Raw genomic sequence first — 25,617 nt, forward strand, 5'->3', positions numbered from 1 at the left:
CCCGGAAAGCAAACAGTTAACAAACATTAATCCAACATTAACAAAACCATGAACATATCAAAATTGTACTCTTTGAGATTTTGTACAGGCATTAATTATACTGTTAAAATTAGAAAAAAAACCTTGAAAGTGACACCAAATTTGTGTTCGGGCATTATTAGTTCTAAATTACCGTCAGCACTCGTGGATTAGGGTTATTTGAGGAGGGAGGAAGAAAGAGTGAGAGGGGACTTCCGGGGGGTGGGTGGAGAAAGAAATAAAGCTAAAGAAATTAAGAGAAAGACAAAGAAATGATGTTTTGAAAAGTTCTATATATAGCCTTCCAAATGTATAAGAAGCACTTCAGGAAAGTTTTGTGATCAGTAGGCCTATAGAGGGGCCTAACCTATATACCATTATAGTAGAGAGGGGCCTAACCTATATACCAGAAAAATAAAATAAAAAAGGCCTCCTCCTTTTTTTTCAAGGTATCGTATAGTGTATGCAAAAACGGACCAAATATAGGGTTTCCACTATTTTTCCAATAAAAAAATATAAAGAAAACCCTCCTCCTTCCTTTTTTTCAAAACCATGACGCTAAACGTGTTTTTCGGCCTTACAACAATGAACCGTGCTACAAGCATTTTTAAGTTATGTACCCAATTGTGGGAGTCTTAGGGGGGGCATAGAGAAAAATGGTACCAATCAAAGTGTTATTACTTGCGGTGTGAAAACATTATCCCAAATACAAAAGTGCACGTACTATTCAGTATAGCTATTTGTAATTGCCTCTAGCTTGTTACTTTTGACTTCCATCCTCTAGCAGAATGGGTGACTGCAGATCCGTCGGATAACGCTTTTTCAATGGGAAATGAACTTTGCTGCTTGGGTGATGTCACGATGAGGTTAGCATTTATTCCGTATTGAAAAGCGTATAAACTGCCTTGTCTTTTTTAAAGAAAGTTCTTGTTAAGGAGTCAATACCTGGTGCTTTCTAGTCGGTGACGTTTCCGAGTATGACATAATCTGTGAACCGTGGAAGACAGAGTTCAGTATATCAAGAATTCAAGATACCTTCATTTTCGAATAGTACGTCACACCGAACATCAGATGCATAAATTTGTATTTTCAAATGGCACTTTACTTTAGTAGGCCCTACCCAACTTAGGTTAAAAAAAAGTGGCATTTTACCCAACAGCTGGGTAGGAACAGTAGGCCAACCTCATGAGTTGGACGGGTTTGGTTAGGTTTTTTTACCCAAAATGTTTATATAAATGATAACCAAAGGTCCTAGGTTCGATTCCCCGACGAGATCACTTTTTCTGCTTGTCTCCTTTATTATCGAACCTGGTGAAAATTATGTTTAGGCGGTATAAAATCAATGTTTGGTTCTCGTCTAAAGGATTTTCATGAATTGATGAGGGAGGGAGTTTTTATTTTTATTATTATTTTAAAATATTATTATTATTGTTATTATTATTATTATTAGTAGTAGTAGTAGTAGTAGTAGTAGTAGTAGTAGTAGTAGTATTCATTATTGCATTCATTGTCAGTAGTTTTCGGTCTTTTCCAAAAGACTTGGAAGTGATCGTTGTTCTCTAATAAACTTTTTTTTCCTTTTCGACAGCCAAGGCGTTACTGCCTGTGGTTTACTCATAGTTTCAAATACACACAATAAAAAAATGGCTGATTTTTTTCATCCAACCAAAGAAGGTCACACACAAACAATTAAACAACAACACACAAAAACAAAGACAAAAAGCAGCATAACAAAATTTTGTCAACAACTCCCAACAACGTGTACATTGTAACAACCTTAAAATAAATACAATTGTAAAATAAAAGCCCACTTTTTATAATGAACAGAGAGTTTATCTGTTTTCAATGCAATGTGATATTCAGTCTCTCTTTGAATTTTAAGAAAGGATTGGGATTTTTTATCCTGTAAATGTAAAATTTTGTAGGCCCCTACATAAAATTACGTAAGTTAAAAAGAAGTGTATAGTAATACCCAAGATTTTATGGGAGTTATTAAATTGAAAGACTGTCTGTAAATAAAAAATATTTTGTATTTCATCCCAAAGTGAAATAACTAAATCACATTTAAAAAAAAACGCAATTGCTTTATGGAAAAGCTTGAAATAAAATGTATGAAGTTTTCATAAATAATTGCAAAGACTAAACAAATTGAAAAATCTTTTAAAAAAAGAAGATAAATCCCAGAAATTGAGGAGGGAGGGGATGAGAACCAAAACATTAATTTTATACGGATTCGGATTAAATAGAATTAAGATTGCATTCATAATAATTATTTCCTCATTCATCGCACTGAGTAGCAGATTTAGAATTCAATAATCAGCTCAATGATGTCACCTGTTTAATATTCATGACGTATAACTTATGGGAATCATATAAGACATCGCCCACTTCCACGTCCGATACTAAAACGACTGTTTTCGTCATTCCAGTTGATCAAAGTAGTTACTAAATTCTATGTAAAATGGAAAGAAATAACATCTAAATAATCATTGGTAGACGGTTTTTACAAACTAAAGATTTCGTCAATCAGGTGAGGAATTAATCAACATGTAGTTCAAGTTCAAGTTCAAGTAGAATACTTCTCAACGCCTTATTAGGGCCAGGCGAGAAGGATAAATGGTGTGCGCTGCGTGAAGCGATGACAATGCTATGTTGAGTGTGGAGTATTGTAGTGATTTGTGACTTCTTTCTTGAATTGCTTAGTTGACTCGATGGTTATGATTTCGTTGGGGAGTTGATTCCAGTCCTTTATTGTTTTTGGAAAATAAGAATGTACCCAGCAGTCTTTGGTTCCGGTTGGTCGTTGGTAAGCTTTGCTGTGATGTCAGATGATGTTTACTTTAGTACGGCGGTTAACCGGCTGCAGAAACGTTCTTTCAGGGATGGCAGCCTGTCCATTGGCGATCTTATGCATCATGGTTACCCTTGCTACCTTCCTCCTCTGTTCGAGAGAGTCCCAACCCAATGTTGAGATCATGCTACTTGGACTACTCTCTCTGCTGTAATCATTTTTCACAAACCTCGCTGCTCTTCTCTGAACAGACTCAATTTTCTTTATTTGCTCCAATACGTGTGTGTCCCAAACAATGGAGGAGTATTCCAATAGCGGTCTGACCAGGGTAGTGTATGCGGTGGCCTTTAGGTCTTGGGGGCATGACACAAGGTTTCTTCGTATGAAACCTAAGGACCTGTTGGCTTTGGCTGTGATGTTGTTAATATGTTTTGCCCACTTAAGATCATTTGTGATCTCTACCCCAAGGTAGGTGTGGCTTTTTGTTTCTTGCAAAGTAGAGTCTCCCAGTGTGTATTCTACCTCTATGGGTTTCTTTTTGTGTGTAATTCTTACCAGGAAGCACTTCTCGGCGTTGAATGACATTTGCCAAGTGTGCTTGGTACTTGGTGGTTGTACTGGCCAACACTCCTGGCTGGAGTCAGACGGTCAGGGTGGTGTCTGTGCTTGTAGTTATGCTTATTGATCTTGCTTGATTGCTTGATTTCTTGTGATACCGATATCGAAGTGGTCCTGTAATGCTGTTTTGAAGGCTTCTGGCTTGATGATGTTAGTGATGGGTTCTGGCAGAGAGTTCCAGTCAGCTATTGTCTTAGGCACGTATGAATATTTGTAACAGTCTTTGCGAGTTTGTAATTTGGAGTAGGAATTTAGATGTTGGTGCCGTGAGAGACGCTGGACAGGCTGCAGGAGATTTCCGAGGGGCAGGGATAGGTGACCTTGTCTTGCTTGCTGGAAAATGCATAAAGGCCTGATTTTTCTTCTTGATGATAGCTCCCCGAGTGAGAGATCTTTAAGCATTTGAGTGACACATCCTGGCTCTCTGTTTGAGTAATCGCCTACTATGAAACGCGCAGCTCTTCTTTGCACGGATTCAAGTTGGTTGATGTTTTTGTTCGTATAGGGATCCCAAACAGAAGAGGCGTATTTCTGCCAATGGACGAACAAATGACCTATATGCCAGGAGTTTTGTGGTCTGATTACATGAATATAAATTGCGTTTGATAAAACCAAGAGTACGATTAGCTTTAGCGCATGTTTCCTGAATATGGTTATTCCAACTAAGGTTGTTAGTAATACAAACACCTATAGCCAAAATAACAATTTCTCGATCATGAGAGGATGTACCTTCTGTGTCAGCGTACTTTTCATAGAATAACACGATCGCGCGACCTGCATGACCGAATCTTGACCTTGCCTTAGCGATCGTGTGATTGGTCAATTCTCAAAAGCTGTGTTTGCGCCGTAAGCGCCGGTATTTGCGTAGTACGCTCGGCGCAAATAACTGTGCGTACCCAAGTTGGCTCTCATGATCGAGAATTTAATATTTTGGCTATAGGTACGAATGACTGCTGGTAGTAGATAAAGTGTCACCACTGAGGGTATAGGAAAATTCCTTGGGGGATCTAGCATGGGTGATACGCATGACGAAACATTTCTGCGAGTTAAATTTCATCAGCCACTTTTTCTCCCAGAGACTAAGGGTGTTTAAATCATCTTGAAGCATTTGGGCATCATGTTCATTTCTTATTTCGCGATAGATGACACAATCGTCAGCGAACAAGCGCACAGATGAATTTATTTTGTCAGGGAGATCATTGATGTAGGCCAGGAACAGCAGCGGTCCCAGCACCGTACCCTGAGGGACGCCAGAAAGAACATTTGACCAGGCCGATTTCTCGCCACTGGCGACAACCCTCTGGGTACGATGCTTAAGAAAGCTACTGATCCAGGCCAGAGTTGAATTTCAGTATGCCATATGTATGTAGTTTGGAAATGAGTCTGTTGTGTGGGACAACGTCAAAGGCTTTGGAGAAATCCATTATTATCATGTCTACCTGGGACTTATTGTCGAGTGATCTTGCCAGGTCTTGTGTTGTGAGTATAAGTTGTGTTTCACAAGAGTGCCCTTGACGGAAGCCATGTTGTGTTTCTGTGAGGATTGTGTGTTTGTTGAAGTGCTTCATGATGTTGGAATGTATTGTGTTCAAGTATTTTACTGCAAATTGAGGTGAGTGAGACGGGACGGTAATTTGAAGGTTGAGTTCTGCTGCCTTTTTTGAATATGGGGGTGATTTTTCTTTCAACCAAGAATCAGGGACCATACCAGTATCCAGAGACTTCTGAAAAATTAGGGAGAGGGCAGGGGCTAGTTCCTCAGCTGCTATTTTAAGAACTCTGGCAGGGACCTCGTCTGGCCCAGAGGCCTTACAAGGGTCCAAATCTTGGAGGAGTTTTAAAACACCTGTCTCTGAGATAATAATATCCGGCATGGATGGGATACCATGTGTGTAATTCTTACCAGGAAGCACTTCTCGGCGTTGAATGACATTTGCCAAGTGTGCTGCCATTGGTCAAGAGTTTGAAGATCATGTTGTAGTTTAACTGTGTCAGAGGTGGGTGCTATGTTGCGGTAGACTACACAGTCGTCCGCAAATAAGCGTATGGAGGATGATATGTTGTCCGGCAGGTCATTCAAGTATATTAAAAACAGTAATGGACCTACCACTGTCCCTTGAGGGACTCCAGATTGTACTTTCACCCAGTCTGAGTACTCACCACCTAGGACCACACGCTGTTTGCGGTGTGTCAAGAAATTTTTAATCCATGCATGGATGTTACCAGTGATGCCATAGTTCTGGAGTTTTAGTAAAAGTCTGTTATGTGGAACATAATCAAATGCTTTACTAAAATCCATTACTATGAGATCTGTTTGTTGTTTGTTTTGAAGAGATAGGGCAAGATCATGAACAGTTTGGATAAGCTGCGTTTCGCAGGAATGATTTGCCCTAAATCCATGTTGCTTATCTGTCAATATACGGTGGGTTTCAAGATGAATCATAATATGTGAATGTAAAATGTGTTCAAATATCTTTGAGATGATGGATGTGAGGGATACAGGGCGGTAGTTCCCTGGTGATGTTCTATCCCCTTTTTTGTATATTGGCGATATGTTGGCAAGTAGCCAGTCATTTGGTGGTGTGGCTGAATCCAGAGATTTCTGGAATATAACAGTTAATGCAGGACCTATTTCATCAGCGGCAATTTTCAAGATCTTAGCCGGGATGTTATCAGGTCCGGAGGCCTTGTTTTCTTTCTGATTTTTTAACAACTTCACTATACCTGCTCCAAGTAAGATGGTTTTACATCCTACGATTTGTATCTGAGTCCATGTGAGTTCACAGTCACAATCAAGATCTGTGACATGAGTGCCAATCATATTGTCACGAATGGCAATGAAAACACCGCCGGCATGAGTAATGCGGTCTTTTCGGTAAACAACTAGATTATGAGGGAAAACTTCGCTGTTGGTAACCGAATCATCTAACCATGACTCTGTACCAATCACGATGTCAGGATTGAGATTATCAACACATGCAGCAAAAGACTCTTTTTTTGTTCTAAGGCCCTGGCAGTTGACAACCATAATTCTTAAGTTGTCTTTCTTTGGATTCAAGGGAGGTTGGTTTGGTTTATTTTTACCAATAGGTGAGGAAGCAGCTAGTGGCGAACGAGGCATGTTGTTATCGTCCACCGAAGGTAAGCTACTAAAGCTGTTGGTTAGCTCAATATTACCATTGGAGAACAAGGAGCCAGCAGAATAATTTGGCAGGCCACAGGATGGGGATGGGCAAATCCACATTACGCTACTGTTACCCAGGTATTCGTCGGTTTGGGACCCCATGTTCATACAATCAACATGGTACCAACCTTGGCAACAATCACACATTACTCCTCTTTGGCCCCATTTAACGGCCTTTGAACAAAGGTGGCAAGGAAACTTAACGGGACCTGGGTTAGTTTCCGTGTCATGAGCATTTATGATTAGTAACATACAAAGATACGGGAGGGCAAGGCGCATATTTTCTCCATCATGTATGAGTCCTGGTCTTAATTTTGGACCCAAACCTGTAAAAGGTTTGGCAACGGCACCTTGACGATTCATTAGCATAGATGTAATTGCTTCTCTGTATTGTATTGAAAACCATGTTACAGTTTTAATGGATATATTATGATGCAGATTCAGAGGGATTTTCAGTTCAACATTTAATATTGACTGCATCACCTGTATGCATTCTAACTGGTCAGAATTTGCACCACCACAGTGCATGTTGAGGATGACATTTCTCATAAGTAATATTCTAACAAGAATATACAAGATGCTTGTAGCGATGACGAGCGCCATGTTTAGCAAGCAAAGGGTAACTCACCACGTTTGGACAGGCTTACCACCCCCAATTTACTAGTTTACTACAAACCGGGTCACCCGCCGATACTGTTTAGCACTCCATGTTTGGTGGGTAGGCCGCCATCTTGAAACACATAGACTTGGTTGGTTCCAACGGTACAATATCCAAACACAAAAATACGGCAAAATTTGGAGTAGGGTGAAGTCAAAAACCGCTCAAAGCAGTCCAGAAGTGTTTAACAACACACTTGTTGGTCACAAATCACGAAAAGTGAGGTTTAGCAAGCGATGGAATTGGATAACCTCAGCAATCTTCGGACGATATTATTTTCCACTCCACACTCGACGCAGGGCGCCACCATGAAGATAATCTGATTTGCTGTATTTCAGTTCTGGATTATCCGAAACATCTGTCATATGATCATGCACTGCATGTCTGTTTACATTTTACATTACGAGTGTACCGTAAATTATATTTTAAGCTTACCACTTAATCTTTAATTTTACTCTCACACTCAGCCTTATAGGATTGATTTGATTAATAAGGTTTAAGCCTTTTAGTACCCATATCCATTTTTCTTCCAGTGCTGGTCATTTTTTCCTTTTTGATCAGTAGTCAAGTAGAGTCCCAACCCCAAAATTGGCGAATTCTCCCAATAGTACGAATTCTCCAAATAGTGAGAATTCACCTTCTCACCATAGTGAGAAATTCTCACTATAGTGCTAATTGTTTATTTCAACACACGCCAAGCAGCTAACGATAGTTGCCCGCACTTTGGCGACATTGGCATCGTAAAAGAGCGGATCGAAACGCCTAAGACTACCAATAGAAAAAAAAATTCACCGATGCATTTTCAAGTTATGAAAAAAAGTAACAAAAAATGCCTTGAAAATGTACTCATTTGCAGTTAAAAAGAGCTTAAAATTTATTTAATTAGCTATTCTATATTCTGTCGGTCGGCTATCTCTAGTCTCAGGCCCAAACTGCATGTGGGTCACGGTTTGTTGTGAACAACAGAAACCGGCTGTGAAGGAGGCTACATAGCGATGTTGCTGGAGTGACATTCAATTTCGGAAAAACGACACTTTCGACCATGGAATTTAATTTTAAGTTTGTCAGTATATAAACGGTAAATCAAGTAAGTTTCTTTCACTCTGAAGACTTAGAAACGGTTGTTTGATTCCACTGACTATTTGCGATCAAAATTTACATTACACCAATGACAGAAATCATCAACAAAAATCGAATCAGGGACTTGTTTTCACTCGAACATCATCAACCGGAAGTGACGTGACACGGACCGACAGAATAGTTTTACTTGATTATCAGTAAAAAATATAAGTTATTTTCATTGTAAGTTTGAGAAGCATGCAAGTCGGAAAATTCGACATACAAGATTCTGTGTCTGCAAAATTTTGGCCCGATATTTGCCTGATTTTTACCACAAAAATCGCGATCAATGACTCAAATCATCTTAAACGAGCAATGTTTGGATATTATTTAGCTTAATTGTACTTAAAAATGTAGCTTTAGTGCAATGTACGAGTGGATGTTAATGGATTTTGACCAGTGGTCACGGCAGGAAATTGACAACTAAATATGACGTCTTTGCCGTCATCCATGTACCATCTCTTCCACAGCGCTTGTACCGGAAGTCAACCTATCACTACCAATTGTAGCAAAGCACTGACAGTTGGTGTAGAGATGGATGGGCAATACCATTTCTCACTATTTGGCGAATTCGCACTATTGGGAGAATTCTCCAATTTTGGGGTTGGGACTCTACTGTGTATGTCGTTCATTGTTTAGGTATGCTAGGTGAATTCAAATTTGCCATCAAACTGCATCATTTTACATATCAAATTAAAGCCCTTGAGTAAAGAAAGCCAAAACTGAAAAAATTTTTGTCATAGCACTTTCCGTAACAAAGTTACATCTTGTCAAAGATTGACTTTCATCAAAAAGATTCTCTTGGCAAAATTCCCCAAAACGGCATTTAGGGGTGTTTCTAGATCTTAGTCTCATGGCGATAGCAGCTTTTTTTAATGGAACTGCTATCAAAATCCTCTAAAATTCCATGTGCGACTTGATTATCACCATAAAAATCATATATTTGGGTCAAGTGAAGTATAGAAAACATATTTATGTAGGTTTCCTTCTTCACCGACCTATCCTCGAAAAAAATTCAAATTTCTATGTAAATATGCGTTGTGTTTGGGCCCCGGTCTCGGCGAATTTCGCTGACAAGCAAATGTGTTAACTAAGGTTTGCCTGGGATACCTACATTGTTGTTTTCACATTTTAATTTAAAACATGATCTAGCTTGTCCGCCCCATCATGCCAGTTGTAGTACTATTAACTACAAATTTCGAACGTTTGAAATTTAAAAGAACAGGTCAAGGAAACCTGCATAAATATTACACCCATCGTATGTGTGAGTTACGGCTTTTCACAACCCTTACTCACACACGCATGTACATTAAAAATACATGAATACGAGTTTTGAATTGGTTGTTTTGATATATGCTTAGTTGCTTACCTCACTAATATCCAACCTCAGACAATACTTACACTCATTCGTTTTGCTTTAATGTTGTCACAACATATTAGGGAGCAGTCTTAATCATTTGGTAGTAAGTATGCGTTAAAAGTAAACGGGAGAAAAAATGAAAAGAATTCCCGACAAACACAGATTAACTTGCTGAAGAAGCCATGTTTACATTATTCGCACATGATTTTTACGCCGGAACTACAATGACCTGTGAACTTTTATTCTTGAGTCGCAGTCGTTATTAACAGTTCAGAAATCCCGCTAGCCAAGTCCGGGTAGCCAATATAAACGAATTAAACGACGCGAAAGAGGCTAACCCACAAATGAGCGTAAGAACCCATAATATCAATACGACTAAGAGAACTAGATCTACATTATCATATAAGTGCAGTCACTAAAAGGAATAAAAATAAACATGTATTGTAGACAAAATTATATTATTTCATATAGAAACAACCTGTCGTGTTTAAAATATTGCAACGGAATATAAATGAGACATAGCGCTACTGCGTGTAATGATATTGTAGTTTGTGACAAATAGCCATAAGTTACGAAGTTATGAATAGCCCAAGGTCAATATGATGCATGATGGGAAGTCAACATGCTGACATAAATAAACAATTTACTGAAGGTGTTTGTTGAGAGATGGTGAGATTTTCATCGTTTTTTAACTCATTTAGACTCCGTAAAATTTTACATCCATAGTGCAGGTGGCTTTCCAACACTCGTGTGACCCTCTTAAATCAATATTTGTGTGGGAAGGAATGCGGTAAGATGTAGAAAAAAGTGATGACAATCTGACTGTATTTACGTTTACACATTTTGTACTGACTCTCTGGAGAACTTTTATATTACCTTGTTTGTATGGAGATGGTTTATATACCGGCTCCATACATTCGATGTATGTACATAAATATGTTGTCTATACTTCACTTGACCCAAATATATGATTTTTTATGGTGATGAGACACTCGCATGGAATTTTAGAGGATTTTGATAGCAGTTCCACATAGAAAAGCTGCTATCATCATGAGACTAAGATCTAGAAACACCACCGAAATGCTGTTTTGTTCAGTGGCGTGCGCAAAGGGGGGGGGGGGCAGGGGGCCATTGCCCCTCCACTTTTGTTGGTAATTCGGGGGGAAAACGTTAAAAACATCAAAATTCGGGGGAAAACGTTAAAAACATCAAAATTTGCTCCTAATCAAACTCCATTTGGGGAACTGAACAACCTGCCACCCCCACTTTCAATGTGTTGCACACGCCACTGGTTTTGTTAGCTGATTCTTTTTGATGAAAGTCAATCTTTGACAAGATGTAACTTTGCTACGGAAAGTGCTATGACAAAAGGTTTTCAGTTTTGGCTTTCTTTACTCAAGGGCTTTAATTTGATATATAAAATGATGCAGTTTGATGGCAAATTTGAATTCACCTGGCATACCTGGGACCTATAATAGTTAGCCAAATTGGGTTAAACCAGGACCCAAACACAATACATATTACATAGAAATTTAAAAGAAAAGATTTGTCAAGGAAACCTGCATAAATATGTTGTCTAACTTTACTTGACCCAAATACCGTATTTCCTCAAATAGTCGCCCCCCTCAAATAAACGCCCCCCCCTCAAATAAACGCCCCACCACTTTTTTTCGACCATGATGTTTCAAAAATGCCGATATTTCCATGCTATCTTGTGTAGTAAGCTTACCAAGTTGCGCACATGGTCGAGAATAGCGTCAATAATTGGCGAAAATCTGGATCAGAAACCCGGAAGTGAGCCAGAAGTCAGTGTTTCTAGTTCATAGTTCGACATTTTAGCATGTGTTTTTAGTTTACCTAATGATTTTAACGGGAATTATCGTTCTAAAATTGACCTTGAATAAACGCCCCCCTTGGGAAAATGTAACGCCCCCGTTATTTGATGAAATACGGTATATGATTTATTTTTGTGATGACAGAATCGCACATAGACTGCGATGCATTTTTTTTTTTTAAACAATGCATACGTTTCAATGCATGAAACAATTTAAAATCTATGACGAAACACATCACATCTCCAGTGACTGCCCTGCCCAGAGAAAAAAGGACTGCGGTAGTTGGATATGACCTGTGTGACCCACCATATCTTAACACATAGACTCAACCTCTTTCATCTCGAATCTGAGATGAATGTTAATGAAGTAAAAATCAATGTTTGGGTAGCTCTATCTGGGTCAGGTAAAGTTTTATTCAGATTTCATTTGACAGCTTAACCATCGCGTATACGTGCGCGACGTCAAGCGTATACATTGGAACATGTGCAAATAATACGCGCTGGACAGCTATTCAAACGGCTTAATTTGTAAAAACCACAGGATCTAGTGCATAAACAGCCAAGACTGCATTTTTAATGAGGTAACATCATACCCACTATAAGAGTGCATAGTTCATTGTATATTCGAAATACAGTAGACCAGTTTTCTCATGGATAGCTGAGCTGTTGAATCAGAACAGGAATGATGAGTTTTCCATGGTCAGGTCAGAGAGATTAATTAAACTGGTCTACTACAGTAGACTAAATCGCACATGGAATTTTAGAGGGATTGTGATAGCAGTTCCACATAGAAAAGCTGCACTAAAAAATATCATGAGACTACAATGTATGCTGTTTTGTTTTTTAATTGGTGCATTTTAATGATGAATATTTTTGATGATTCAAGTCAATCTCTGACAAGATGTAACTTTGCTACGGAAAGTGCTATGACAAAACGGGTTTCAGTTTTGGCTTTCTTTACTCAAGGGCTTTAATTTGATATATTAAATGATGTGGTTTGATGACAAATTTGAATTCGTCATGAGAAAGGCCAGAATGCTGCAGCTAGATTCATTACCAGTACCTATGGGAAAGACACAAGTGTTACTGCACTGAAAAAATCTTAAGACTCGCTGCCAATTCAAGAATGACGCAGAAGAAACAGAATCTTCTGCTTTCATAAGATCCTGAATGGCATCATGGACATTGACTACACCAAATACATCGCCCCAAAGCAGACAGAATGGGCCTGAAGAGGACACGTTATAACCAGTACCAAATTCACCAGACCAATACCGACACTTTCATCAATTAATTCTTGCCACAAACGACCAGAGAGTGAAACAACTTGCCTGTAGTATTTCCCAAGCAAGGAATTTCCCCGCTTGTGCAACCAAAATTGTGAAAGGGCTTATCCTCCTGGCCAATATAGCGCAGCGCCTAGATAGGTTCCTATAAGCAGAAATGAATACTTCTCTGCATTCCTTTAGAAAGGAATGGCACCAAAATCACCAAATTTGGTCAAGCTGTTCCAAGTCTTCTTGTTTTAAATACAAAATTTTACCCAATTTCCCAAATTGGGCCATAATTTAATTTTAGCGTACATTTTCAATATTTTTAAGGCTTGATTCCCCCGGGAGGATTCCCCACATGCATGCATGTACAGTCACTCGATAAGTACAGTAAGCTTAATGAAAATATTTTGACAGCATTGGATAGGTGGTTAATAAAATCACATTTTGGTTGCTGTAAAGTCGCTGGGTGGTTGCTTATAATAGGGGCATGGGTGGTTAAAGGGGAGTAACCCTATTGGTTTTGGATATGGATTGTCTTTAAAACTACATAATAATATCAAATATCGCCCCCTTTATGCTGCTTTGTGAAAAAACGAGAGCATTTTCAGCGTAAATGTGAATAAATAGCAAAATTTGCAATCCAATACCTTGGTATGCGTGAATTGCATTCTGGGCAGGCAAGCAACAACATGTGCCGTAATTCCCGTTCGTCATGTGCCGTGCGTGCGTGGTTGCACTTCCAATCAAGCTCCACTAGTACACATTCCGATACTAAGTTGTGACACTAGTTTTTATAATTATAATAGGCCTACCACTCACCACAACCAGTTCCATCTTTATATCGTTCATGATAGATTTTTGTGTATAAATTATGGCAATAGCCATTATTGACGGAAGCAAAATAGACCTGCAGAAAATGCTGCACTGAATGCACGTATTGAACGAAAAAATTTTGTTTTTAACTCTTTTTGGTACCGTTTCAGAAAAAAAGGAAACAAAATATATTTCCCCTTGCAATATGTATATTTCAAATGAATGTAAAAAACTTTGTGTTAAAAATGGAGAGGAAAAAGAAACCTACTACCGAGTATTGAACCGGGTACCTCACGCATAAAAACCTAACACGCTAACCAATTGCGGCATATACAGCCCGCTTCGTCCATATTGGAATTTTTAGATCTATATACTACCACCGTAAAGCTGGAGTCTCCTCAGCAGTTAGTGTGGTTCGCTATTTTCACAGAATGTGAATGACGCGAAACCAAAGTATCTGTTGAGGAGACTGATAATTCATTCATAATTCCCTGCCCAGAAATCTGAAGTACTTTTTAGTATTTAGAAAGTGGTAGCCTCTAAAGGCCGCTGTTTTGCATGATTTCTCCGGAAATACATCGGGATGATGCTGTCGATCGGGTTAGAGACCTTTAATGGAACAAATACGGTAGTAACATGTATGTTGTCCATAATTTTGTGGGACAAAGTCATGCTTTTTATGATTTTCTTCAAAAGTGAGCATTTTAAATCTGATGTCGCTGTTAGATTCGTCAGGTTAGTTACATTCAAAACTTACATTAATTGTATGTGTATGTTATTAAAGACCAACAATTTAGTAGCTTAGGCTACATAATGTAAAATCTTTTACATACATACAGGGTTTAGACCACCTTATTAATGATGCAATTGCATTGGAAGAAAGAAATATTTGACACCGTAACAGTATAAGCCTGCCTGATACAAAGAAATTTGAATTTAAAAAAACCACAGTCGTGGGTGATGTCAATGAAGTTAATGAATAACAGAATTAGTTAAATGTTGTGCTCAAGAGCAGGATGACTCTACATGTAGCACACACACACACAAGTCACTATGTAGATTATGAAAGATATTGAGTGAGTCACTTGCTGAAACAGTTTGTGACATCATCTTTGGAAAATAGGTTGTGTATTACAAAACATATGTGCATAGTGAATATGAATAGTCTGATGTCACCATAATTTTGGCCAATCCATGCCAGAAGTTCATACACAACACTAAAATCTTATATGTGACATGATCAAGGGGAATGAGTTACATGTCGACCCTTGTCAAAAATGAGTTTTACATATTTTTCTAAAGAGGACACTTAGAGCTTTCAGAAACTGAAAACCTCAAGTTGGTATGACTTTTCTTTGCGAAGTTACATCACTTTATCAATTGCTGAAAACAATAGAAAACAAAAGAATTTGAACACTTTTTTTGCCAATATCTCAAAATCAATGCTAGCGACATCCGACTCATTCCCCTTGATCGTGTCACATACGTAAAATTATGCTTACTACGTGCACGTTCATACCATGGTTGGATGTCTTTAGTATGATTTTGGTAATAATTGCAAATTAAAAATATTAATTTTTAATTATTTTTTTCCTTTTGTATTTGTCTTTCTCTCTGTCTATCTTGTCTCCTTGTCTATGATAATCTAGGCTTGGAAAGTAAAAGGATCAGGACACACCACAAGGCATTGTTATTGGTTTCTTCAAAGTATTGCTACATCATAGGAGCTGTGCATACGGAGCAAGAGTACACCAAGGAAGTTGCATAGACAAGCAGTAGATGGGAGACAGCTGTTATAGACTTTAAGAAACCACCCACAGAAAGAGATCACAATGAAAGTCTTCAATTTGAGTGTATTGTATAAAGGAGCCCCAAAAGTAGTGCTTTTAAAAGGAGCATATGATCTAACATCATTTGGATACTTTCAACGGGGCAGGTACAGTACTATTTTTGGCTTATAGAATGACCCAAAATTTATGCTTCCCGATCAGGTTTTACAGTTGTGTATCCGATTGGACGCAGTGGGAGCCTTGGTGAAAATTAATATTTGTCTACCATGATCCTGGACACTTTTGGCACAGCACCCTTTTTAAAGTGTGCCACTTTGAAATTTGGAAAAATCATTAAAAGGGTGGGGGTTTAAACTTTGTTGATAAAAAGGGTCGATTGATATAAAAGGTGTGAGTAAAATAAAAAGGGTGGGGTTGTTTCAACTTACAATATATTTTAGTGAATGATAAAATTATCCTAGTTTCCATGAATAATTGCCAAACCTGCAAACCATATCGCAAGATAAAATTCCATTTGATGCATGTTTACATCCACTAGGCTGACACATAAATAACCATAGTCACAAGCACCGCACATGGTTCTCTCTTTACTTTGCATACAACCGTAATGTTAACAATTTACAGGGACTTAAACAGCGGTATGACGTTGGCTACAGCTTTTTGAGGGACAAATGGCGTATAAAGTATTAAGTGGTGGGGTCCTGACTTTGTACATAAAAAGGGTGCCTTGGTTTAAAGGGTGCCACAACAATAAAAAGGGTGGGGGTCTGACCCCTCTGCCAACAGTGAATCCATCATCAGATAAAATGTTTAATGTATCAGATACTGAAAAATTATTATCAATAGCTCATAATTTAGTACTCCAATCAAAATTTTTTTAAATCAATACAATTGTAATTATATGCAGATTATTGACAAATGACATTGTTGAACAGCCAGTTAAAGTTGAGTGCCCCTAATTTATTATCAAGAAAATGCCTGTCTGGGACATTGTGTTATTGTGCCACCTATGGACAAAACTGTTAACTACTAAACAACAATGTGAATGTTATGGTGGTGTATATCACTGTAAAATAGCAGTTTTATATGCATGTGAACATGGAAAATTGTAGATTTTCGTCATTTACTCAATTCTGTACGTACATGTAATCCTACAATATTTGCTCAATTTTTTGCCGGTCAGCAGGAAGCTTATTTTGATTGAATGATGGTCAGCAAATGCTAGTGGCGGTTACAGCTGAGCTGACCGACGCCGACTGGTGTAGCTACAACCTTGTGTTTGAAATTTCTTCTCTCGTAATAAGTCAGATTTTGATTGTTTTCCTGTTGCATTACAGTGTGGAAGAATTCATGCGATTTACAGGACAGATAATAGTGGAGCGGACACAAATTGGCATGAGAGCAACAGTTAAGGAACAAGGTGAGTAAAACAATCTCTAAATCCATACAGGTGTTAATTTTGATCAAAATGTAGTAGAAGAAGCAAATCTAATTTAAAATAAAATTATATTGGAAGAAATTAATGAAAGTTTTCAAAGGTCTTTTGAAAAAAGTAACAACATTAGAAGGACACATGTGCTCTAAAAACATAAGAGAGAGAGAGAGAGGGAGAGCTATGAGTCATTTGTCATACTGTGCACCAAACTTATTATTTTTATTGCGCAATGTTAAAGTCACACAATGACATAACTTACACATTTTCAGTCATTCTCAATATTAGATAATATCACATAACATACGATACATGGTGCAAAGATGCATAACCTAAGTAGTTGATAAATGAAAATGTACTACAACTTCATTGATAAATGATTTCTTCACTTGTAACTTGATTAATTTTCATTGCAGAATACAATTGCCATGTTTATGTAAGGAATGATTCTCTTGCTGGTGTGGTTATTACAGACCATGAGTACCCACCAAGGGTAGCATTCACATTAATTAACAAGGTAAGAAGAATCATGATTTGGATTTTGCAAGTTTGAAAAACAAGTATAGGAGCCTAACGATTATCACCATATTGTCAGCCTGCTACGCTAATTGCTTAAGGGATCTAGAATGAGCGTTTATTGCGTTTCGACAGTATTTTTTGAGGACATGAGAGCACCTCAGACCTATCGAATTGCATTCTGAATACTGAAGCATGTCTTTCTGATATCAAATATTTTTAATTTTTTTAAAATCACAATATAATACAAATTTTATGACAAATTATAAAAATTTAATATTTTTCAAATTTTTGATACATAACAATCCTCGAAGTAAATTATATAAATCTAATGATATATTCTTAAAGTGTATGTAGCTGGGAGGAAAAGCCGACGGTCAATTGAAAATTTTGACCTTTAATATTGAAGATATGGATTTTTTTCCCAAAAAGACCTATTTTTTTTTGGGTGTTTTGGGAAAAAAATCCATATCTCCAATACGAAAGGTCAAAATTTTCAATTGATCGTCGGCTTTTTATCCCACCTACATACACTTTAAGTATAAATCATCAGATTTGTAAAGTTTACTTGAGTACTGTTAAATATCAAAAATATCAATTTTAATGATTTGCCATAAAATGTGTATTAAATTGCTAATTTCAAAAAATCAAAATTATTTCATATCAGAAGGACATTCTTCGTATTCAGAATGCAATTCGACATGTCTGATGTGCTCTAATGTCCCAAAATAAATACTGTCCAAACGTTCATACCCCAGCCCTTAAGTCATTTTTTGTAATTTTGAGAACAAAGTACAAAATATGGTTCAAGCATGCATTTAAACATATTATGATACAAATGAAAGGGAATAATCCTAAAAAATTAGGGCGATTATGTTTAACTGATGCATGCTTGAACCACATTTTGTTCTTTTTTTCTCAAAATTACAAAAATGCCTTGGGCAATTAGCGTAGCAGTCTGACGATATTCTTTTTGGGACTAACTGCAAGCTACCTGTACAGAAATAGCTCCTTGTACATATGAGTAGGCTTAATGTCCCTTCCAAAAGATACAGCATTCTCATGGTTCATTTACCCAATTCAAAATGCACCACATTGAGAGTAGATGTCTGCAAAGAAATTAAAATTTCAGATTATTTCCTAAGCCCAAAAAAATCATACCACAGGAAGTTGTCACCATCATGGGTTGAATGCAAGACCTTACACGGTAGAAAATATCCTTTTATTTACCATTGTGCTATGCTCTTCTATGGGACACGCAGAGATAATTTGTATAAAACAGCTGCCTTAAAGCTCCCAGTCCTTTATGGTAACATGAAATTTGTTGACACCAAATTCCTGTTAACAAAATTTGTTTACTCACAAACACATATTTTATGAATTATAAAAACCTGATAACAAACAAAGATATGAGGCCCTGACAATTTTGTGTTCACAATTTTCCACTCTATAAGCATTATATGCCAGTTGGACCATAAATGTACACCGTGAGTAATTCATTCGGTAGGTCCCTTTAAATCTATATCTACTTTCCATTTTATTATGCATTTTCCCAAATTTTTGCCATTACATATTCTTTTATTTCTTTCATAATTTTGTTGTATATCACTTGTATTTATACAACTTGCCTCATTTGACCACTTGGCTGCGATATTATGCAGGTTTAGGTTTTCAAAGTTCAACTACCTTGCAAATTGCACATAGTTTTGTTGTTCTGAAATCAAGTTGTTTCAGCATTGTTCCTATTTACATGGATTCATTGCATTTAGTGAGAAACTAAAATGGTAACTAAACACAGCCAAAAAAGAAAGTCTCCAGTAGTTCCATCACTATTTAATCAGATTCGGATGAGTTTATGGCAAAATAATTTATATAATAATTTTCTATACACTTTCCTGCGAAGATTGATACCAAATTTGATATCAAAAGTTTAATCATCATGAGCAAAGAAGCCCTTGTTTGGAAATTCGTGCAATTTTAAAAATGACAAATTACGAATTGACCACGCAAAAATCAATGCATGGTATCAGCTTATTATGTGGCCTGAAGCATGCCCGTACAGGAATCATTGTACCCTTGCCTGCGCACAATTGAAAAGCGGGTATTTGATTTGCATTTTGACATGCATGGGCAAGCCTTTACCCTGCCGGCCTATTCAGGCGACGTAATTCTTGGCACTCACGCTAGCTCTGCTACGTGATACAATTCCCTATGTCATTTTTAAAATTGCACTAATTTCCAAACAAATGTTTCTATGCTCACGATGATTAAACTTTTGATATCAAATTTGGTATCAATCTTGAAGGAGAGTGTATAGAAAATTATTATATAAATTATTTTGCCATAAACTCATCAGAATCTGATTAAATGGGGATGGAACTACTGGAGACTTTCTTTTTTGGCTGTGTTTATATGGGGTGGGTGGATTTGTCTATTTAGGACATGAAATAGTGCAAATATTTTAGTAAAAAAATACAATACACTTTATATTCATGGTCTTGAAATTCCATACATGTGCGGTCTATGTTTGTATATCATTGCCTGAAAAGTTTTGCAACATGCACAGTACTAGCGCAATGGACGACAAAAAGTGTGTTTTGTCAAATATGACAGTATGTGGTGTGAGCGATGAGAAACATGAAAGAGAATGTTTCTGTTGTATTTAGGCCTATATGTAAGGGTGTCACACTTTGTTAAAGAAACACATTATAGCCAAAATTAGCTGTGCAAAGATTTTCTGGTGACTGAAGGAGACGATACCAGATAATATATAGGAAATGCACTTATCATATTTGTTTGACTCCTTCTCTTTTCCAGTTTTTAGACCAATTTGCCACAGAAGTATCATGTAGTGTATGGCCAACAGCTACAGAGAGTTCAGTTGAATTTAAAGCGTTAGAGAAACTACTTGCAGATTACCAGGTAGGTGCATATGAACTAGAATTTTGTTTCTGCAAATTGTTTCAGTTCAGCATGAGACCTTTGGCTTCAAAGTTTTCATTTTGGACTGGGGTATGTCTTTCAGAACTGCAGATCTGAAATTATGCTTTGTTTGTTTGTTCATGACCTGGGATGCTGTGATCATTGTTTCGAAGAGTAATGACGGCTTGTAGGTTTGACATTATACAACATCCTTTTTTTTAAATACACACTAATTATTTTGTTTTACTATTGATTTTGAAGTGGTTTAAAAAAAAGTGGCATCCAAGTTGCAGCTTCAGATAGGCAATGGTGGGTTGTACTTCACTTTTGGCAACATAAAATGCCAGGTGTTTATCATTTTATTATGTAATTGATTTCAGACACCAGAGAAAGCTGATGCAATGACAAGACTGCAAAGTGATTTGGATGAGACCAAGATTATTATGGTATGTTAACTATGCTTTTGTACAATGTACATAACCACAGAATCATGATTTACATCAGACACTTTGTATTATACTCTTTACTTGTGACTCCAAAATTATGAATGAATCGACGCATTAAAAATTGCATTCCTCAGGTGCACGTGCTGAAAACAATGGGTTATCAATGAAAAATAAACTAAATTTTCTAACAAATTTGCTACATTGTAAATAGTAGATTAACCATAATTCATGACCTGGCAAAGTGGCATATCTGCATGATGTGGAATACATGTATCATATTACGTTGATAATAATACCGGGTTGATAAAAGCCAGTGAGTCAGCGGCATATCACTGGAAGGCTTAATTGGACTTAAAGCTTCTGGAAAAACAAATTCTGTAGTTTATTATGTAAATAATATCCAAATGAGCTCCAAAAATATTAATGACCTCATAGCCAAATATTGCAACAATAACAAAATTGATTGACATTTTTAAAGTGTGTGAGTTTTAAATAAAGTAATGTGTTCTTGCATAGATAAAGGGAATAGTTGATTTGGACTATTTCCAAAATTTTATGGACATTATATTATTGTGTTATTTTAGAGGGTAAAATAATATGGCCTACTTAAGGCTAATATGCCAATTTCTAACAATCATGTCCATTTTTGTTTGAGTAATTTCTATTAATTGTCAGCAAAAAAGGTATTATTGATGGAGATTTGATAAACCATCAAAACTGTTCAACAGAACTTTAATGTTTTTTAACAATTATACAAATTAAGCCATTTCGTGCAATTGCATGAAATTTCAGGAGGTATGAATTCAGGTTTTTAAGATGCTTAAGTGCCTCACACAAGTAAGAGACTTTGTTGATTGCACTGTGCAAATCATTAAAAACTAGCATTAATTACCACCATAGGTGAGTACATGGTAATGCCTGCTACACACAAAATATAAATTGATGCCCTCAAAAAGTATTCACCTTTTGGTATCAAAAATAGTCAGGAAAAAGTTTATAAAAATACATATTTCTCAGTGGTTTAGAAATGCCATATATTTTGGTAGTGTAGTTTTTTTTATTTCATTTCAGACTTGAATGGAATTTATTGTTTTAATTTTCTAAATATTTGTCAAAGCAGCCAACAATGGTCACTGCATGTTCACAACAATGATTATGCAATTAAGTTTCCTGTGCACAGCGGATGTGGTCAATTTGAGGCGCCACAGGGGCTAAAAACTATGAAACAGTCCTGATTTTAACAAATCTGGTCTCAAATTGTTTGTCATATAACATGTCTAGAATATTTCTTTACTTGAGTACCGTATTGGTCCGAGTATAGTCCCACCCGTTTTTTATGTGAACATTTTTCACAATTGGGGTGGGATTATACTCAATTTCAACAAAAAAAAATATATATATTTTTTTTTTTTTTTTTCGGTTTTGAGTGTCCCTGGACCTAGACCTAGATGCTAGGATCATTCATGGTTGACCTAAAAAAAAATTTAAAAAAATTCAAGATATTTTGTATTTTAATATGAAAATTGATACTTTGTTTTCATGTCATACTCTATTAATGATTTCAAAATGCATTCAAATTCAATGCATTTTGAAATCATTAATAGAGTATGACATGAATACAAATTATCAATTTTCATATTAAAAATACAAAATATCTTGAATTTTTTTTTTTTTTTTTTTAGGTCAACCGTGAATGATCCTAGCATCTAGGTACTCTAGGTCGACACTCTAAAACCGAAAAAAAAAAAAACTTTAAAAAAAAAATTTTTTTTTTTTTTTTTTTGCAATTTCTGAAATTTTTAGAAAAATGGGGGGTGGGATTATACTCGAACATGGGACTATACTCGGACGAATACGGTAATAGAGCTAGAAAGAAATTTACCACATCTGTTGCGTACAGATACACCAATTTTTACTGAACCTTGTTAGTAACAATATATATTATGTGTTCTTTTCCCCTTATTCAGCATAGTACAATAGACTCGATGTTACAACGAGGTGAAAAGCTAGATGACTTAGTAGCAAAGTCAGATGCATTAAGCACACAGTCCAAAACATTCTATAAAACAGTAAGTTACTTTTTTCTTATTTTTTCCGAGTTTTTTACTATTAAAGAAGTTACTTATGGAAAAGCAGAATATTCACATCCAGATCGATTCTGTTCTACCAAAATTATTGGCTTAAATGTTTTGGTAGTTTTTCTTGTTTCATTGGTTTTGTTTGCATTGTTTGCAGTCTCAAAGGATGCTTCTGGCGAGGTAGCATAAAATCCTCAGAAGACAGTCTCAAGAGAAAATTTATTTGCATATTTATCATAAACTGGAAATGAAAACTAGTGTGTTACCTTGTACAGCATCTTATTTCTTTTTGTGTTTAATGCAGTTGTTGTATTTGCATTTTGTTTTTGCAGGCACGGAAAGCCAACTCCTGTTGTGTTATACTGTAACACAATCATTACCAAGCTTATGAATCATGATGAAGTTGTGGAATGTATTTGTACAGTGGACATTGGTCATATTGACTTCATATAAATCTCATCCATCACTTTCTGTCCAGAACTGCTACACAACGAAGATAGGCTCAGAATGCCAAACCACAATGTAGTGGTTTACATATACAGTCCACAACTTATTAGTTACCCCCTAATACTTTTAAAAATAATATGTAAAAATTTAAAAAGGTTTATATAGCCCTAATTGTTTTACACATGTGGACCAATTTATAGCGTCACACGTCATTGCGTTCAGTCACAATGGTTAATTGTGTAAGAAAAGAGACCGGTTTAAAAGTTGCACCCGAGTCCATAGAAGTCAGGTTTTCTTTAACAAACACATGAAAGGCCTGGCCTACTGTATTGTTTGAGAGCTGACTCCTATGGACTCGGATGCAACTTTTAACACTGTTTAAAACAGTCTCTTTTTTTTATACATAATGAACCATTGTGACTGAACACAATGACGTGTAACGCTATAAATTGATCCACATGTGTAAAACAAACAAAGCTACCAATAACTTTCTACACATTTATTTGCATTTCGTCAAATATTTTTAGATTTATCTAAAAAGTATTACGGGGGAACTTATAAGTTGTGGACCCTATATTAACAGATGATATTGTTATGATTACGGCATATTACCAAATAAAATCCAAGTATACACCGTCTTCAAGGCAAAAACGGCTTGTCGCTGGTAAAAATCAGTAACATCGCCCTCTGTTGACGAAATAAACCAATACAAAATTTAGATCACTAATTGCGATGGCAATTTACCTGCAGCACTTGAAATGTGTTAGATAGAAACGGTTTATACTAAATTGTTATTGGTCTCTGCCAAATTCATAACAATATCATTGTCTGTTTATAGATGGATGGAACAAATGGGCAAGATGATGTGCAAACCATTGACATTATCATTAATTTGGAGGTTTGCACAAAAGACTTGGAAAGCTTAAAGAAATTCATCTATAATTAACAAGCACATGTGAATATTGTGTTCATGTGAATGTGTGATGATTGGAAAGTGTGTTATATTATAACCAAGAAAACATACCTTGTTAGCAAGCAGAAGTACATGTATATTGCTCTTCCAAATATTGTTTACTGTTGGTATTAATTATGTGCAACATAACATAATTATTCACTGGTGTTATGTACAATATTGTGGGTGTGGAAAGTCAGGTTACCAGTTGTCTAAAAGAGTTGTATCAGTGAATTTGTATAGCTTTTGGGCTGTAAGCTACACACAATTTCACAAATCTGGGCATTTTTTTTCTAATGAAATTGTGGTAGCTACATGCAGAGCAAAATAGAAAATATAATATCTCGTAAGTTAAACATTCTCCTAAATCAAAGTATTAATTCCGTATTGTTTGTAATAAACGCCCCGGGGTGTTGCATTTTTCCCAAAAGGGGGGCGTTTATTGGAAGTGAATTGTCAATGAAAAAACTTCAAAATCAAGTTCAATTTCCAGATGGTGCTCCTGTAGAAACTTCAGGAGGATTTACGACTATACTAATGCCATTCCATGGTGCTGCCCATGGAAATCGAGTGGTTTGTGGTAAATACAACAAAATTACACCCGTAAATGCATCATCAAACAAGAATCTGGTGAAATTTTTGTCATTTTTTCACGGAAATATTGGAGGGGGGCATTTATTAGAGGGGGAGCGTTTATTACAAACAATACGGTAAATAGCACCACAGGGGATTGATGTGTTTTTTGGTCAAACCCATAAACATTGATACTATTACAATTTCAATTGGCCAGTAATTGTCATACAACATCAGTAAATTGTCATATGGAATCAAATGAATCAGTTCTCCGCTTCACCAGCAAAGGGGCTTGAACTATACATGCACAGACTAACTACAGACTAACCATGAACAGCCAAAGTCACAGTATCATCCAATAATGAGGGCCGATCATTCCATGAAGTGCGGCAGACGCAATGGCTACGCACATACCTCATGTTTTTACGGTCTTTAGCGTAAATGGAAAGACCCGTAACGCTAAGGCACGCAACACTGGCGTGGCTGTTAGTCACGAACAATCGGTCCTCGTATAAGTATGCAAGAATTCATGGCATACAAAGCATGGTGACTTTGACTGTTATGGATAGTCTTTGTATACATGTAATCTTTGAGCATGTTGCCATTACGTTGATTTCAGCATCGTTAATTATTTATTCCTTGAAAGAACGTGTCATATCACATGGGTAAGAACCAATAAGATTTCAAGAACATTCTGAAGTGTTTAAGAATGCACAATTGTATCTTTTGTATAAATGTATGGCATGCAACACACAGCACAAAACTATTATTATTTGCTCTCATAAATATGCA

General features: G+C 36.6%; 2 protein-coding genes across 3 annotated transcripts; one reads left to right on the forward strand and one right to left on the reverse strand.

Moving 5' to 3' along the window:
* The first annotated feature begins 2,407 nt into the window (after nucleotides 1–2,407).
* Nucleotides 2,408–23,459, forward strand: LOC140148400 (synaptobrevin homolog YKT6-like). 2 transcript variants are annotated; one of them, XM_072170330.1, is made up of 8 exons: nucleotides 2,408–2,567; nucleotides 15,319–15,605; nucleotides 16,797–16,879; nucleotides 17,308–17,408; nucleotides 20,225–20,329; nucleotides 20,710–20,775; nucleotides 22,743–22,844; nucleotides 23,186–23,459. In XM_072170330.1, exons 2-8 carry the CDS (start codon nucleotides 15,502–15,504, stop codon nucleotides 23,219–23,221), a joined length of 597 nt encoding a protein of 198 aa, XP_072026431.1. In that variant the 5' UTR covers nucleotides 2,408–2,567; nucleotides 15,319–15,501; the 3' UTR covers nucleotides 23,222–23,459. The 2 variants fall into 2 exon arrangements, with proteins under 2 accessions (XP_072026431.1, XP_072026430.1); XM_072170329.1 differs by having other exon boundaries at nucleotides 2,408–2,548.
* LOC140147197 (uncharacterized) lies at nucleotides 2,843–3,394 on the reverse strand. Its single transcript, XM_072168978.1, has one exon. It carries the CDS (start codon nucleotides 3,392–3,394, stop codon nucleotides 2,843–2,845), a length of 552 nt encoding a protein of 183 aa, XP_072025079.1.
* Nucleotides 23,460–25,617: the final 2,158 nt, after the last annotated feature.

This window comes from Amphiura filiformis, chromosome 3 (genome assembly GCF_039555335.1).
Source record: "Amphiura filiformis chromosome 3, Afil_fr2py, whole genome shotgun sequence".
NCBI classification, from domain to species: Eukaryota; Metazoa; Echinodermata; class Ophiuroidea; order Amphilepidida; family Amphiuridae; genus Amphiura; species Amphiura filiformis.

Bases quoted from the DNA above. Each gene is read 5' to 3' on its own strand.
- LOC140147197 (XM_072168978.1), bottom strand. From the start codon at position 3,394: ATGTCATTCAACGCCGAGAAGTGCTTCCTGGTAAGAATTACACACAAA.
- LOC140148400 (XM_072170330.1), top strand. From the start codon at position 15,502: ATGAAAGTCTTCAATTTGAGTGTATTGTATAAAGGAGCCCCAAAAGTA. The intron at 15,606-16,796 runs GTACAGTACTAT...GTTGCATTACAG, and splicing joins GGATACTTTCAACGGGGCAG to TGTGGAAGAATTCATGCGAT. The intron at 17,409-20,224 runs GTAAGAAGAATC...TCTCTTTTCCAG, and splicing joins CATTCACATTAATTAACAAG to TTTTTAGACCAATTTGCCAC.